This window comes from Lithobates pipiens, unplaced genomic scaffold, assembly GCF_037356315.1.
Source record: "Lithobates pipiens isolate NorthernLeopardFrog02 unplaced genomic scaffold, aLitPip1_a1.2 Scaffold_30, whole genome shotgun sequence".
Taxonomy (NCBI): domain Eukaryota; kingdom Metazoa; phylum Chordata; class Amphibia; order Anura; family Ranidae; genus Lithobates; species Lithobates pipiens.
The window spans coordinates 125852003-125869872 of NW_027507791.1; the positions used below are offsets into that span (position 1 = coordinate 125852003).

At 39.6% G+C, this 17870-nt stretch overlaps 1 protein-coding gene across 1 annotated transcript in view; it reads left to right on the top strand.

The window, feature by feature from the left end:
* The window catches only part of AKAP6 (A-kinase anchoring protein 6), a 427520-nt gene that overhangs the window by 268424 nt on the left and 141226 nt on the right, over positions 1–17870 (top strand). Inside the window, exon 8 of the mRNA XM_077464820.1 lies at positions 15966–16108. Within this exon, the coding sequence (XP_077320946.1) occupies positions 15966–16108 (143 nt within the window). The remainder of the gene's footprint in view (positions 1–15965; positions 16109–17870) is intronic.

Here is a 17870-nt window from a genome sequence, read left to right on the forward strand (position 1 = left end):
TAATTAAAACCGTTAGCGGAATAAATCCATTTCATTATCAGTTAATGAAATACAAGGTCATTTTACCACGTGTGATGACTGGTGAGGGTGGAAGGGGGAATAACCCTTCGACTGCTGGACAGGGCTTGAAACACAACTTATTTCCAAGCAAAGTGTTATACAGTGTCACTGACCATCCCATTGGATAAGGAACGCCTAATCTGTGAACTCATATACAGATTCATTAACCAGATTGTATTCATATTTCAGTTCTCAGCTGTCACTGTAATTAATGAACACAGCAACATTTAAACACAAAATAGGTATAGGAAGTTAGCCAAGTGAAGAGCAGTTTGTAAATACTGTATCATAATATAATTGTCGTCAGTACTACCCTTAAATCTGTCTTCCTTCTAATTACTACTGTTAGTATTGTTTTAAAGAAAATATAGATTTCCAAAAACAATTAAAAGAAATGCGGGCCACAGCAGGTATCGGGGTTGCTCCTGAATGATTTGGCTTCATCTGATTTGGAAAAAAGGGCAGCTATTTTCATACAGCGGGGGAACCCATTATTTATATATAAAAACACCTGTCCACAGAATCACTTTCTTCTGTTGAAACCCACCATTCATGGGCAAGACCAAAGAGATGTCAAAGGATGCCAGGGACAAGATTATAGACCTAATCTAATGCTTAGGAAACATTTCAAGGATATACCTTCTGATAGTGAATCCACAGTGTGCCATAATGTTCAAGATGAGACTACCTCCTTCTGATTTGATCATCTTGTAGCAAGGTCTGCATTGGAGAATCTGCAAGCAGAATCTAACATTAATATGAAGGATAAATATTTTTACCCTGGTCAACCAGAAGTGACATTGTGGATTATTTTCAGAATATTGTATTGGTTAAATTGCATGAATCATGTCAGCAACATAACATTAGAAAAAAATGTTTTTTACCAAGAAAGAAACCATAGCCCTAAATGTTTTGAAAAGGAGATCTGGCCTAGTGATTGGCCAGGCAGATAAGGGGGGTACTGTAGCGATCCTAGATACTGCTAGAAATAAACAGGAAGCACTGAGGCAGTTGGTTGATTACACTACATATCGCCCTCTTAGCTCTGATCCCACAGCAACCATTCAACAAAAATTATTACACTTATTAGATAAAGGTAAGGAGATGGGTGTTTTAGATCAAAAAACTGTAGATTATCTTATGGTCACACATCCCATAACTCAGTTTTTTTTCACCATCTCCCCAAAATACACAAGCAAGACACTCCAGTGAAAGGCCACCCTATAGTTGCTGGTAGAGGATCAGTACTGGAGAAAATGGGAGAATGGGTTGATCAGTTTCTTGAACCACTTGTTGTTTACCTTGGTTTATAAAAGATACTGGACATTTGTTAGCCCACATGCAGGAAATATTTTGGTCCACAGAATGTACCTGGATCACTATAGATGTCAGATTTTTATATTCTTGCATTCTCCACTTTCTAGGACTGTTAGCCATCAAACACCATCTTTCATGTTACAGTGTTTATAATTACAATGTACGGGAGTACATGTGTAGAGCAGTAGAATTCCTCTTGACTCATAATTTTTTTATGTTTGATGAACAATACTATATTCAGAGTCAAGGTGCATCCATGGGGGCAACATTTTCTCCCTCTCTGGTGAATCTCTATATGGGCTGGTGGAAAGAATTCATTTTATTTGCCCACAGCAATCCATTTAAAAACATAGCCCTTGTACACACGAACGGACATTCCAACCACAAAATCCGTCAGATATTTCTTGCACCTTAATCTAGGCTTACCTGTAGGTAAAAGTGGTCTGTAAGGCTATACAACCACTTTAAGGGGGGTTGTAATTTCTGTAGTAGAAGGGCCCCCAGTCTAGGTAATATGCTGTCACCTAGTTTGTTTTGCTCTCAGAAGCCAAACAAACCACAGACTTGGCTTTTCACTATAGGATCCTACATGTGTGGCCATAATATCTGCAGGCAGTTCCATAGACATAAACAAAATACCTCAGTTTTTTTTCCTTTTCTACTAAGAAAACATATACAATCAAACAGTATATTAATTGTAATTCTAAATCAGTGGTTTATGTAATTTAATGTAGTGCCTGCAACCTGCAATATGTTGGATGTACTAGTTAAAATCTCGGAATATACAAATGACACTACCAATGCTAATGCCAAAAAAAATTCAAATGTGTCAAAACATTTCCGAGAAGTACACCATGGCAATCTTGACACCTTTTATTTCTTTTATTTCTTTGGTGCTGAACAGGTTAAAAAACTCCCAAGAGGAGGTGACACTCAACCTACTGTAATTAATCACAAAAAAATTCTTGGCAAGATATAAATATGGAAGTATTTGACCAGATTTTTATGTGCACAAGGTCACGATCTAGAACTAGGTAACCTACTAGATTGTGGGAGGAACCTGATGCACTTGGAGGAAATTAGAGAAAATACAAACTCCATGCAGAGTTTATGAAAATTTCAACTAGCTATTTCAAGTCATGGCAATTTAAAGAAACAGCGGGGTTTGTAGCATATTTCCTGTTTCTTGTCTGATAAAAAGCCTAGGCTTATGGCATCATGCACAGCTCTCTCACTCTTGTGAGAGTTTGGCAGGAAGGGAGGGGAGGTGAGTCATAAGAGGGCCAGTGAGAGCTGCAGGGCTGCAGAGCTGGAGGTGTGTCTCTGTATGTCTGTGTAAATCCAGGAAGTGAACAGGCAGCAGTTTCAGCTTCCCACAGTTAAAGTGGTTACAGCCAGACTCTGTGGAATGAGATTTTTGCAGCTTATTTGTCAAGTACAGAATGACAGCTTATATAAAATAATATGCAAACTGATTGGAGGGAAGCTTCAGAATGACAAAGATGTTTTTATTGCAAATTATGTGAGCAGACTGCAGTTCCTCTTTAATGTGGTTGTAAACCTCAGACACGGTATATGAACAAAGCATATCCCTCTAGAATGTGTGATTGGAAGGGATCTCCAGCTGATTGACAGCCTCAGCTCTGTTCCTGTGCACTGTGTGAGAAGGGGTGGGTCCCTTCCTTCCAATCAGCTCTCTGAGCTCTCCTCACTGAGCTCTGCAGAGTGACTTCCAGTCTCCACCCCTGCTTTCTGATTTCTCAGACAAGCTTTGAAATTCAGCACTTTGAACAGATATAGAGAAGAGAATACTGCAGATAAACAGGTACAACGTATGTAGGAGGATTTGTTTAATATCTGTATATCACCTGAGACCAGTCACCTAACTGGGTTATAAGGAAGGGTTCACAAACATTTTAATCACCAGTAATAATATATCTTAGTAATACACCATGGTTTACATCTATGCTAGTTATTTTGAATTGTTTTTGAACTGTTACTGTGGTCAAAGTGAACAACTAGTGATCACCTAACAAATATGCACTGCTATGTAAAAGTATAAAATGAGATAAATCCTTCTGATTGGAATCACTCCATTCACAAATTGAAATATATGGGGGGGGGGGGGGGGGTGTTTAGATCTCTAAATGTAATTCATGAATAGTTTACAGTTGTCCGAAATACCAAACACACAGAATTATTTTATATTTTTGCCTGCTTTTCTTTAAGACCATTGGGAGTCAGTGGGGACCATGTTGTCTCTGTATCCATTTTCAACAATGCATCATCCTGAGTGATGTGTATAGCACTGATTGGAAAGCTCCGATTGGTTCATGTTGACACTTTTGTTCTCAATTTAGATTTTTGTATAAGTCCTCATGCACATGGATGGTAAGAAGCTAAAAATATGCCTAGCATAAAATTATCGCTGTCTTCCCAAGTCTAAGGAGCTACCTAATGCTGGGAACAGTCGGCCATAGACATAAATAGCTGTACATGGCAATAGACAATAAGAAAACGTCCAGGTATTTTATAAGACTGGTGATGATGATGATGATGATGAATAACAGTCTGCTGAACGGGGTATGGGGACACATTGGCCCATATAATGGGGTCTGTAGTTGTAGAAGAGTTGAGAAACCCTCAGAGACTAGTGATAACTCACTATGGCTCCAGGGGAGGGATGAGCATAACTTTAGAAGTTGTCATACTGATGGACTATAAGGGATGGTTCGAAGGCTACTGAGGGCAAAACAAAGCACATAAATCAATTTAAAGCTTTGGCATTTTTGTGTTCTTTGAAACCTACATTAAACAAACCAACATTTTCCCCTTTTAAATAAAAAAATAAAATAGTATGTGAGAGTGATTAGACAGGTAATATATGTATAGAATGGAAGTCTACGACTTCTAATACCCAAGGCCTATTGATAGTTATCCATTAATGCCCCAAGCCAACTGTAGTGGCCATTGTTGATAAGCTTTGGGCTGTCCTTATGAGTTTGCTTTTGGCATCAGTTTAAACCACTTCTGGGATCATTCAAAATTTATTGACACATGCATTAGACCTGCAATTGACCTCCTTCTGACTCGACCTGGTTCCAGCTGCTTTTGTATCTCCATAGACCTATATGTGGGGAAAAAGCAGTTCTGATACAAACCAAAGCCCGTTGACACTGGCCCTAATCATATTTTACACTTTTGTAAATGCGCATTGGACTTTGGAATTGAGAATGCAATAAAAGTATATGTTAGAAGACTGTCACTTAATGTAAATAATAAGCTTTATCCATGGTTAGTATATTTTGACATATCCACATATAATTATGAAGTGAATGTGATTTATAAAACCTAGATAGACATTGTTCTGATTTTTCCTAATGTTCTCTGGTAGTAGGAAAATCCATTTTTTTCTAATGTTGTCTAATGCTTTGCTAATTAAAGTGTGCATGTTAATTAAAGCAGAGGCTAATGTTAATTACCTATATTAATGGGATCCTACTTTGCACCTGCCTAAAACACTGCCTTCATTTTTCAAAATATCTCAATTAAAGCATAATTTCTTTTTTTCTTTTCACATTTTGTTTGAATTTGAGATAAGACAGATAATAATTGATGGTAGATAGGACATATTAACCTTCTAATACCCACAGTCATAAGCTGCTGAATAACAAGTTAAACATTAACAGTTATTCAACCATGTCTTTAGAATATTATCTAGGTTTACATTGAATAGAGAATATATATATTTTCTATATATTGTCCTCTTATGTGGGCAGGCATAGAATGTAAATAAATTGCAGTATTTAAATTCCCACACGTGATACAGACACATTTTAACAAACCCTCACATCTTATCCTCATATCTTACCTATCCATACTAAAAATGGACAAGTGCCAAAGTATTCCTATTTTGACTCATCACTTCTCGAAATACAAACAATGAAAGAAGTGAAATTTCAGAATTAACAAGGTAAAAGAAAAACTCAAGGCTAAATGCCCCAAAAAGCCAAACAGAATCTATAGGACATTGGGCTCCAATCACAGAATCAACTAACATGAGATATTTGGGTGTCAGGACACATTTTGCCTAAATATCATTTGGTAAGGTTGAATAAAGACACTAGTTCATCCAGTTCAACCTGTGTAGGTGTGTGTCATTGTCTATAATCATTTCCCATATCCCTATATGTTATGTTCACTAAGATGCATGCAATCCTAAAACTGTTAATTTACTAGACTATTTTGCAGTATGAAAACGCCCAGTAAATACATAAAAGGCATTAAAATACATTCACAGAAGGAAATACTTAAACGCATGCAGAGATTAAGTAGTGGTCCAGGCACTCGGTATGTGTGGAATGTGTACTAGTTGTTAAGGAGCGGACGGGCGGCCACTGCATCCTTAGCAACCGATGAGTCATCAGCTGAAGGTAAAAAAGAACAATTGGTAGTAATTAAAAAATTTGAAAATAACATGTGGGGCCCCCCCCCCCTCGGCCGCCGCATCCTTAGCAACCGATGAGTCATCAACTGAAGATAAAAAAAAACAATTGGTAGTAATTAAAAAATGTGGAAAAACCATGTGGGGCCCCCCCAAATCCTTACCAGGCCCTTCGGGGGGTCAGGTCAGGAAAGGGAGGGGACAAATCAGGGCCTCCCCTCTCCTGAACTATGCCAGGCCACAGGCCCTGCCCCCCAAAGCACCTTGTCCCCATGTTGATGGGCACAAGGACCTCTTTCCCACAACCCTGGCTGGTTGTTGTGGGGGTCTGCAGGTAAGCCCTGTGCCCACACACCCTCACAACCACTGGCCAGGGTTGTGGGGAAGAAACACTAATGAAACACCCCCCTAGTATGGTTCAGGAGGGGAGGCGCTCACTTGCCCCCTCCCTTTCCTGGCTTGCCGGCTGCATGCTTGGATAAGGGTCGGGTATGATTTTGGGGGGACCCACGCCTTTTAAAAAAGCGGTTCCCCACAAAAATCATACCAGGCCCTTTGGCATGCATTGGGGGGGTGGGGGGGGCATGTAATTTTTTTATCGCAGGCAATTATTTTTTTACATTTAGCTGTCGGCGGGGAATCCCACTGATAGCTGATGACTCATCGGTTGTTAAGGAAGTAGAGGCTGCCCCCTTCTTAACAACCATGTTTTTTAAGTGGTTGTTAAGGATGTGGGTGGCCTCCAACTCCCTAACAATGACTATTTATTAATGTTAATAAATATGCTAGCTAGTGCCAGATGTTCAATTATCGCATGTTTTCACTACTAAAGTACCACAAGACTTCATAAAAAAATGTGTGGTATTTTAATAGCATTTTTTGTAAATGCCAAAACACTTTAAAAAAAAAAAAAAAACTTTTTTAAGGGGAAACATACCACTTTGTGAATGAAACCCATTGTTTATTTGGGGATTTTGACTGTACTATCCACTTTCAATGTGCATTCTGATTGTGTTGTTACTATACAAGGAGCATATAAAACATCTAAAACAAGTATGACTATTGTGCCTTTGCACACTATTAGTATTTTCAGTCTAATTTATAATTTACCTGCCTCTGCCCACTGTACTGAAATGAAGATCAATCCTCTTACTTTGGGTATATGTAATGGAATGAGACATGTGAAAATCTTCTGTTTCAAGAAGGCTTTAGCACTGTTCAGAGTTGAGGGCTTTTTGATTCCTTTTTTGTCCCTCTCACCGTAACCTGAATGTTTATACTATAACACTGGGTCCCCAAGCCCTACTCTGTAGAAGCCTTAGTTTCCATACACTTCACTAATGATGGCCAAATAGCCTGAACCAGTATGCAGTTTGGAACATATGGTTCAATAATATTAAAGAGGAAGTAAAGTTGTTTTGTAATAAAATGGCTGAAAGGCAGGGTATTTATCATAGAAGAGACCCTATTGGTCTCTTGTGCCATAAATACATCCTTCTGCCTGTCAGCTGTCATGTTCACTGAGCCGCGCCTGCCCCTAATCGGCCCCCCGATCCATCCCACGATGATGTGACTTCCATGCACATTTGTGTGAGTGGCATCACTGTGGCCTGGCCTATCAAATGGCCGAAGGCACGGGACCCAAAAGGAAGACCAGGTAAAGATGGAAGTGCCGGGGGGTCCGCTGGATCGTCCCAGCACTGTGCTGGAGGACACCATATGACAGCACTTTACATCATATAATATTGGCATTTTTAACTGAATGCTCTTTTCGTTTTTTTTTTATTCTTTTTCGAACCTCAGTGATGTGATTTATTTTTCCAGTTTCTTTCAGCCACTTCTTTTCTACATGAATGTACCCTGGCACTTGCCAGACTTCCCGACTTCCTGATAGTGACAGCAATGAACCATATCTAAGCAATGTGTGTCATTATTTTCCAATATTATGAACACTTTTGCACAACTTATTGCTTGCCATTTTATTTATATTATTCACCCTGGAGGAAATTACAATAATTCTGTCTTAACCACTTGCCAGTTGTCAGTTAAAATTGCCATTGCCGTATCACAAAAAATGGCCTGGTCATGAAGGGGGTAAATCTTCCATAGGGCAAGTGGTTAATGCTTTTTTCATAACTGTTGTGTGATGCAATGTAGAATTTCCCCCAGTCACAAATATACATTCAAGACATATTAAGGTGGTATATTCTGGTGTCCATAAAAGACTCAAAGCAGCACAGTATAATTTTATATTTATATGTACTTAAAGTACTGCAAGACAAAGGCATAATGAGCTAGTATGCATAGCATACTAGCTCATTATGTAATACAAACCTGAGATTGAAGCCCTCACTGCAGTGCCCGTACACCGCTCCGGTGGTCGACATCACTCCCGGGGGTATCACAGCCCCGGAACTGTGATTGGCTAGAGCCATGATGACGTCACTCCCGCGCATGCGTGCGGTAATGGCACACTCACTGAAGCAACGTCACGTACGTGCCATTGCTTCAGTCTGTGTCAGTGTGCATGTGCCGATGACTTTGGCACATGCAAATACAGGGGATATCTCCTAAACCGTGTAGGTTTAGGAGATATCCTGGGTAGCTACAGGTAAGCCTTATTATAGGGTTACCTGTAGAACAAAGTGGTCTGTAAGGGTTTACAGCCACTTTAAGAAGCTACATTGCTGTTCTGATTGTGCATGTCTTTCATATCTTCATCTTACACTAAAAAAGAAACTACTGTATTGATCAGTTGAGTCTTTCCCAGCCAAGTTTCTGTTGAACACTAGGGTTCCTCCAGAGATTGCAAGGGGTACCTTGAGTGATGAGCAATACGTTGTCTCTTCCTACACTGATCATCAATATAAGGGAAACATTTTCTACTAACCACTAATGTAGAGGGGCAAAATCTTTAGTCTTTATTGTTTTAGCTAGTATTATTTTTAAGTAATTTCAGGATTATTACGGACAATAGTTTTGATGTATAGAGCCCTCAAGACTCAAATACTATAAGTACACCACGTTCTTTCTGATAATGTTAGATTAGCATGAGCTGTGGATGAATTCACTTTAGCAGTAGACATGTGCATTCGTTTTCGTCCGAATGCATTTTCGTCCGAATTTCAGCTATTTTCGTTTTCGTTTTGACAAACGATAATGAAAGCACAGAATCCGAAAAACGAAAGATCCGACATAAATAAATGCTTTATTTTCGTTTTCCTTGTTACAACAGTAACAACAGTGACAATAACAATCTGTGTCTATAGAACCTGTGGTCGAATATGCCTAACCTTACCTCTATTAGTCCAAGATTATATAGAGAAAATATTCGACAGAGAAAAAAGATTTGACAAAGACAAAAGATTCTGCAAGTTACTGTCCTAAAAAGTGTTTGGGGACCCGGGTCCTGCCCCAGGGGACATGTATCAATGCAAAAAAAAGTTTTAAAAACTGGAGTTTTTTCGGGAGCAGTGATTTTAATAATGATCAAAGTGAAACAATAAAAGTGTAATATTCCTTTAAATTTCGTATGGGGGAGGGGGTGTCTATAGTATGCCTGTGAAGGGGGCGCATGTTTCTGGTGCTTAGAACTGTCCCTGCACAAAGTGTCATTTATGCAGGAAAAAAAGTCCTTTAAAATCACAGCTATTATGAATTGTCGGCTCCGTAATACAGAGAACACTCATTGAAAGTCATTGATAAAAAAAAAAAAAAAAAAAAAAAGCGTGGGGGTCCCCCAAATTCAATTACCAGGCCCTTCAGGTCTGGTATGGATATTAAGGGGAACCCTGCGTCAAATTTTAAAAAGAAATGGACGTGGGGTTCCCCCTAAATATCCATACCAGACCCTTTATCCGAGCACGCAACCTGGTAGGCCGCAGGAAAAGAGGGGGGGACGAGAGAGCAGCCCCCCTTCCTCCTGAACCGTACCAGGCCACATGCCCTCAACATTGGGAGGATGCTTTGGGGGTCTGTGACCCCTCAAAGCACCATGTCCCCATGTTGATGGGAACAAGGGCCTCATCCCCACAACCCTGGCCGGTGGTTGTGGGGGTCTGCGGGCGGGGGGCTTATCAGAATCTGGAAGCCCCCTTTAACAAGAGGACCCCCAGATCCCACCCCCCCTATTTGAAATGGTAAGGGGGTACAAAAGTACCCCTTACATTTCACAAAGAAAGTGTAAAAAATTGTTAAATAAGACAAACACACTTTTGAAAAATTCCTTTATTAAAAATAAAAAAAAATAAAAAAAAAGATTCCAGCGGTGGTAATCCACTCTTGCTATCCAGCGACGGACGATCATCTCTCCGGGGTCCAGCGATGGCTCATTTGAATCAGCGCAGCGAATCCATCCATCTTCTGTCTCCACGGAGGAGACACTGCGTGGATTCCGGCGGCCTGACGTTTGTTATATGCGAAGGGCGGGGCCACCTGTCACCTGACCCCGCCCCCCTCTGACGCAAGGGGAAACCCAGGCTTCCCCGTGACGTATGGGTGACCCCGCCCCACTCTGATGTAACGGAAACCTGCCTGTGTTACATCAGAGGGGTGCGGAGTCACCCATACGTCACGGGGAACCCCGGGTATCCCCTTGCATCAGAGGGGCGGGGTCAGGTGACGGGTGGCCCCGCCCTCCGCATATAACAAATGTCAGGCCGCCGGAATCCCTGCAGTGTCTCCTCCGTGGAGACAGAAGATGGATGGATTCGCTGCGCTGATTCAGATGAGCTATCGCTGGATCCCGGAGAGATGATCGTCCGTCGCTGGATAGCAAGAGTGGATTACCACCGCTGGAATCTTTTTTTTTATTTTTTTTTATTTTTAATAAAGGAATTTTTCAAAAGTGTGTTTGTCTTATTTAACAATTTTTTACACTTTCTTTGTGAAATGTAAGGGGTACTTTTGTACCCCCTTACCATTTCAAACAGGGGGGGGCCGGGATCTGGGGGTCCCCTTGTTAAAAGGGGCTTCCAGATTCTGATAAGCCCCCCGCCCGCAGACCCCCACAACCACCGGCCAGGGTTCTGGGGATGAGGCCCTTCTCCGCATCAACATGGGGACAAGGTGCTTTGAGGGGTCACAGACCCCCAAAGCATCCTCCCAATGTTGAGGGCATGTGGCCTGGTACGGTTCAGGAGGGAGGGGGGCGCTCTCTCATCCCCCCCTCTTTTCCTGCGGCCTGCCAGGTTGTGTGCTCGGATAAAGGGTCTGGTATGGATTTTTAGGGGGACCCCCACAGCAATTTTTTTTTTATTTGACGCGGGGTTCCCCTTAATATCCATACCAGACCTGAAGGGCCTGGTAATTGAATTTTGGGGACCCCCACGCTTTTTTTTTTTTTTTTTATCAATGACTTTCAATGAGTGTTCTCTGTATTACAGAGCCGACAATTCATAATAGCTGCGAGTGATTTTAAAGGACTTTTTTTCCTGCATAAATGACACTTTGTGCAGGCACAGTTCTAAGCACCAGAAACATGCGCCCCTTCACAGGCATACTATACACACCCCCCAGCTACGAAATTTAAAGGAATATTACACTTTTATCGTTTCACTTTAATCATTATTAAAATAACTGCTCCCGAAAAAACGTCAGTTTTTAAAACTTTTTTTTGCATTGATACATGTCCCCTGGGGCAGGACCCGGGTGCCCCAACCCTTTTTTAGGACAGTAACTTGCAAATTAGCCTTTAAAATTAGCACTTTCGATTTTGAACGTTGGAGTCCCATAGACTTTAATAGGGTTCTAAAGTTCACACAAAGTATGCTATATACTAGCTCCGTCGAATCTTCTTTATACATTCGACAGACACCATAAGCCTTCAAAGACAGATTGGACCGTAGACCGTGGATGTTCGGATGAATGCAATTTTTGAATGAAAAACGAAATAAATAAAAACGAATTTCGGGAGTAACTAAATAAATAAATTTTTCGGACGAAAACGAAATTCCGAAACGAAATATTTTACTCTGCATATGTCTATTTAGCAGAGGTTTCCTCAGACCTGACAGTTATTTTAAAGGTTCTTCCAAGGGAAAAAAAAGATTGAGAGAGACTGTATTAGCTCCTTATTTTTGTTCATAGTGGAGTTCTCCTTTAAATGAAAGAATTTAAAGACAAATATTAGGTCTGTGCTTTCTTTATTCACCTCCATAATTGAATTTCTTCTGCCTCGCCCCCAGCTGTTCAATGTGCAGAAATAAAAAATATTTCCTCCTGCATCGACCACAAATCTTATACTTCCCTTCTCCAGGAGGATGAGAAATTTAATATAACAAAAGGCATATTCCGTGCCGGCTCTGTTATGTGTTGGGCCTCAGTATCTAAGCAAATGTAAATAGCGTTTTATTTAAAACATCTGTCCGCAGTGGGATAGATGAATGCGCGTGTCTGCTGTCCAGCTGTTGACTTTTAATGCTCCGAATAATAATAAAATAAAAGCCCCACAGAAATCCTCAAATCCCCAGGACAGGAATGCAATGCTCAGGATCCAACCAGCGGGTGATCAAGTCTTGGATTTTATCTTTTCCAGTGCCGTAACTTTGTGTTTCTACTCCGGAAAAGACAGATTTTAGGTTTAAATGAGGCCAATGAACATCGACGAGTTCATTTGTAAAATGCAGCATTTTATATAAGAACTACTAATATTTTTGTTAGAACGTAATTATGTTATATATATATATATATATATATATACATATATACTGAATGACGTCTAATTTTCTCACACACTCTATACCATAAACGTTTTTTTTTTTTTTTTTATAAAGTAGTTGTTTTCATCCTTGTTGCATGCCAGTGCTGCAGATCTCCTGCACCCCATTGTAGCCTATAGTTGCCTACATGCACTCTAGTGGTGGCTGAATATCATTTGTCAGGGCAGGTTTCCTGATGATGACAACAATGACCCACGCCTATGCAATATGCAGTAATAAGCAAACCTCCATCAATAGCAAATGTAATTTATTGAGAAAGTCAGTGAACCTCTGTGACAGACATGTTAAGAAGATGGTGAAGTCAAGTATTCTTATCAGGTGTTCCATTCAATTCCAGATATATTCTTTATTTATGTATTTTGTTCAGAACTAAATTAAGGAAAAATATGAAAATATTTTTTTTACCATATTAATCAAGTAAATATTAAATATTGCATGTAAATATTTCGTATTTGTCCCTTTCAGCCTGAAGGTTGGGAGTGTTTCAAGTACTCAAGAGTTCCTAAAAGTTAATCACTTAAGGTCCAACCTATAGCAGTTTTACTGCTACAGGGTGGCACCCCTGTGCAGGTAAGGGGTGCGCATGTGTGCCGGCGGCGGCTCGCTCCCGCTGTGATAACACACAGGAGCCCAGCGGTGGGTACTACAGACTCTGTGTCCATCGACACCCACCGATCATCAAGCTTAGAGGCAAAACAGCGGTCTGCTTACAAGGCAGATCGCTATTCTGACAGGAGGGAAGGCACGGATCCTGTATTCCTGCAAAGCAGGATGCAGGGACCCAGGATTCATGTTTTCCCCTAGTAAAAGCACCCCCCACAGTTTAGAAAAACACAAATCCTTCGATCACCTTTGATGTTAACCCCTTCTCAGTCAGTGTCATTAGTACCATGCATATTTTTTAGCACTGATCACTGTATTAGTGTCACTGGTCCCCAAAAAGTGTCAAAAGTGTCAGTTTGTGCCAAAATGTCTGCCTCAAAATCACAATCCCACTATAAGTTGCTGATTGCTGCCATTGCTAGCAAAAAAAAAATATCCCATACTTTTTGCGAAAACCAATCAATATTTGCTTATTGGGATTTATTTTTACCAAAAATATGTAGCAGAATACATATTGGCCTACATTTATGAAGACACTTGATTTATACATTTTTTTAATTGGATAGGTTTTATAGTAGAAAGTTAAAAATATTGTTTTTTTTTCAAAATTGTCGGCCTTTTGTTTTGTTTATAGCACAAAAAATTAAAAACACAGGTGATCAAATACCATCAAAAGAAAGCTTTATTTGTGGGGAAGAAATTACATCCATTTTATTTGGGTACAGTGTCGCACGACCACGAATTGTCAATTAAAGTAATGCAGTGCCGTATCGCAAAAAAATGGCCTGGTCATGAAAAGGTGTAAATCTTCTGGAGTTCAAGTGGTTAATTTTGTAGTATGCTGAATAACAGGATCTCAGATTGCACACACACACAACTGAATGGGTAAACTTAATTAACTTAATTAATTCAATTCTACTGTTGAGTGCAGTAATTTACACGCATATATGTGTATTTTTAAGTACATACCAGCGTTTTTGCATAAATTGCAACACTGGCAGCTAGAATAGCATGGAGAAGAATTTTACATTCATACGCATATGCATGATTGCGAGCATGTACATATTTATAAAACATAACTTTTTATTTTATCAGGATCTTTCTAGCAGCAAGATCCTGCATATAAACATCAGTAAATTGTTATGTCTGTGTGCAAGAGCCAATGCGCAAAACTCTTCTATATCCTCTTCTATCTGCCAGTGTTGCAATTTTACATATACATGTGTATATAAACAAAGTATAAAACCTGCACATTTGTTTGTTCCCTCCTTGAAAACCAAATGCAAGAAAGTCTCAGACAATCCTCAGCAAAATTTTTATATGTCATTCGGAGGAAGTTTGTAAATAGGTGATGATTAAGCCCAGGTGGGCAGAGTGACATGCATCAGGGTGTGTGGTTTGGTGGAGATATGTAGGCTGAGGCTGCTGTTTATCCTTTACTCACCTGGGCTTTTTGGGAGTAGTAGCGATCCTTTCCTCTTTACCCCTTGGATTAGTATCAGGACAATCCAGCACCCCATGTTCTGGGACTCTGGTATATGCTTTCACCTCTACTTTGAGCAGCGCCATAAGCAATCAAACAGATCTCATTCAAGTGACATTATGTGCCCAAAGGCACTTCACTAATCAAGAGGTCAGTTTTCAAGCCGAACTGATAGATAAGTAGTCATAGCAGAACCTTAGACATGCTCCAGCAATTGTATATTCATCTGGGAACTGTGGATTTGTACAGCTTCAATATAAAGCTATTTATTTATTTTTTAAATATGGAACCCAATGATACATAAAAAAAAGAAAGAAAAGAAATAGCACCGGCTGATTACAGGTGGCAAATCTACCTTCTATATGCAGTACCGTTTATCTACAAATAAATATAGTTATTTACAAGCATAATTGTAGATGCATGAGTAATGACAAACATTGAGGGATGAAAAGGAGGGTCAGGGATACTCAGATGTGGAGGCGGAAAGAATGAAAGAATTTAGATACATATAGACAGGGCTCAAAAATAAGTGAACTTTACAACTTGCCTTTTTTGCCAATGACAACGCATTGATTTTAAATCGACTTTTCTGCATTTGGGCACTAGATGGAGCTAAATATTATAGGAAATTTTATATTTAGCTCCATCTAGTGGCCAAATACGATATTTTCTGTTTAACATCAATGACTTACAATCAAAAAGCTAAGGATGTAGCCTAACAACAATTGCTTTGTTTTTTTTTTGCATAGAACAAATGTGTATTTACATGCAGTTTCACTGGGTTATTGGCTACGCAAAGTCTTTAAAAATCAACCACTTAAACTAGCAGATTTGTAGAATGCATCTGTTATGCTGACATAATATTTTTAAAGTATCATTTGTGAAAAATCTGCTTACTTTGAAAATAAATGCTACAGTAAAAGCAGTAAGTGCAATATCATTAGGTGATTTGTCTATGGAATACAAACCTTTAGAAATGTTATATACAATTGAAAACAAAATGAAAACATTAAAACTATCAACCAATAAGGGGCACTGTGCAAGATGTGGACGTTTCTCATCTCTTTTATTGCAATTTGCTTAATTGTATTATGTTTACTTGCAGTTTATAATAAACAAATTGGCACTTGCATACTTCTTATGTTAGTGGATAATAGAAGGGGTTTTGTTGATAGCAGCAGATAAACAGATGATCACTATAGGTTTATTATGTAGCAAGAGCATATAGATTCTATGGCTGTTCTGCTTACTTTGAACTTCCTTCTTTATTTTGATTCCTCTGATGTTCAAGGTTCTTTCTCCCTTACTGTATGCTCTGTCTTTCCTCTGTACCCTTCAGGTAAATGGTGACTCTTCCACTTCTATACAAGCTCAGAGAGAAGCTTTAACCAAGATGTCATTGCAGCTGAGCAGCACAGAGTATTCCGAGATTACCCATCACACTGACCCGGTTCCTTTGAAAAGTAGCATGAGATGTGACAGGTGAGGATATTTCTATGTATTTTCAGTTCAGTGCATGCAAGGAAATGTTCCCGGAATATAGATGACCAGCACACGGCACTGTAGAAATATGTTACCCATCTGAGATGAAGAAACTTTTCATTCCAGAAAAGTGTAATAAACTGTGCAGACGAAACATGTTCAGTGCTGTTTATACAAAATGTTTATTTGCGTCTTTAGGAGTCTTTGTAAGTTTTTATTTTGCAAGTAGCATGCTTTGTCTAATAAAAAATCTTTTTAAATTGGTGTGCAATTATTATAATCAGATTACATTACATCCCTTTAAATAGTTGCAATATATATCATATTGCAACTGTTGAATTCTCTGGTGTAAAATAAACACAAGGGTCAATTCACTAAAGCATGGCACGTGGAAAATATTTTTACCTTGCATCAGTTACTAATCTTTCCTAGCAAAAATGATGTTTTTGGTATATTTATCATCCCCTAAGCCAGTGATGTTTTGGAACTACATTTCCCATGATGCCCAACTTCAGTGCAGAGTGCATGAGCATCATGGGAAATGTAGTTCCAAAACACCTTGGGTGCCAAGGTTTGCCATCACTGTCCTAGGCAAAACAACCAAACAACTGCAGTGCAGAAGGGCACTCACTGCAGGGCTAAAGTTTTTTTTTTCATTCCCAATGTTTAACTTTAAGAATGAGTCTGGCACCCAGTTGATGCAGTCTGGCCAGGTTTTTAATTTCTGCTGTCTGTTCTTTTTTTTTTTTTTTTTTTTGTGGAATAATGTCCTTTGTACTGTGTAGTTCATCCATTTCAGTTCTGTACCCACAGTACCCAGCTGCTAGCAGAGGGGGGTAACAGTTTTCCCCTTGCTTCTCATCATTGGTTCCAGGTGTACTGATGCAGAATAGGCAAATTGTCCCTTTCAACCTCTTTCCACCGCCAGCGCCAATGTGCCTTGTTATGGCTATGTGGTCTTATCTTGTTAGTGTGATATAAAGGCAGTAAAGAGTTAGTCTCCTTATAATATCATTTAAAAAAAAAATTGGTAACATTCAGTTCACAAAAATTAGTGCAATAATAATGAGGTTTTGTAAGATGTTTGTTAGGGGAGAAGATAACCAGAAATGAAATACTGGAGGAATAGGAGAAATAAAGGCTTTCAATGCTGTTTCATGAGCAAAAATAATAATAGGTTATTATTCTAGCCAATGGAATTAATGCCCAAGTACTTGACGCGCCTAAATGCATTAAGACACGTGTACATGTGTTAAGCATTTTTTCTTCCAAAACACTGCAGCCAGGAGGAAAGGCATTTAGGAGAGATGAACAAATGCCTAGTGTGCATAAGGCCTGAATCACACACAGCATGAAAAGAATTATGCAATATAGAGTTATTGTTGCACAAAATCTTTCTTAAGACACTGCAGATGTAAGATTCTGCCATCCTTATGTATAAATTACCATGTAGGAATCTATTACACTGAACTTTTTAAAGTCTGTAGTGCATGTGTCATGATAGCAAATTCCAGAAGTGGCCAATAAGGTGGCCAGGAGCACAGCGCCCATGCTGTATGCCAGTAAAGGGCTGTATACTGTTATGGAACTGGCACAGCAGGCTGGTACCTGGAGCAGGCAGGATGGGTAGGCAGGTACAGCAAGCAGGAACTGGATCAGCAGATTGGAACCAGGAACATGTTGGATCAGCAACCAGGCACAGGCAGGCTGAAACTGGATCAGCCGACTGGAACCAGGAATAAGCTGGATCAGCAAACAGACA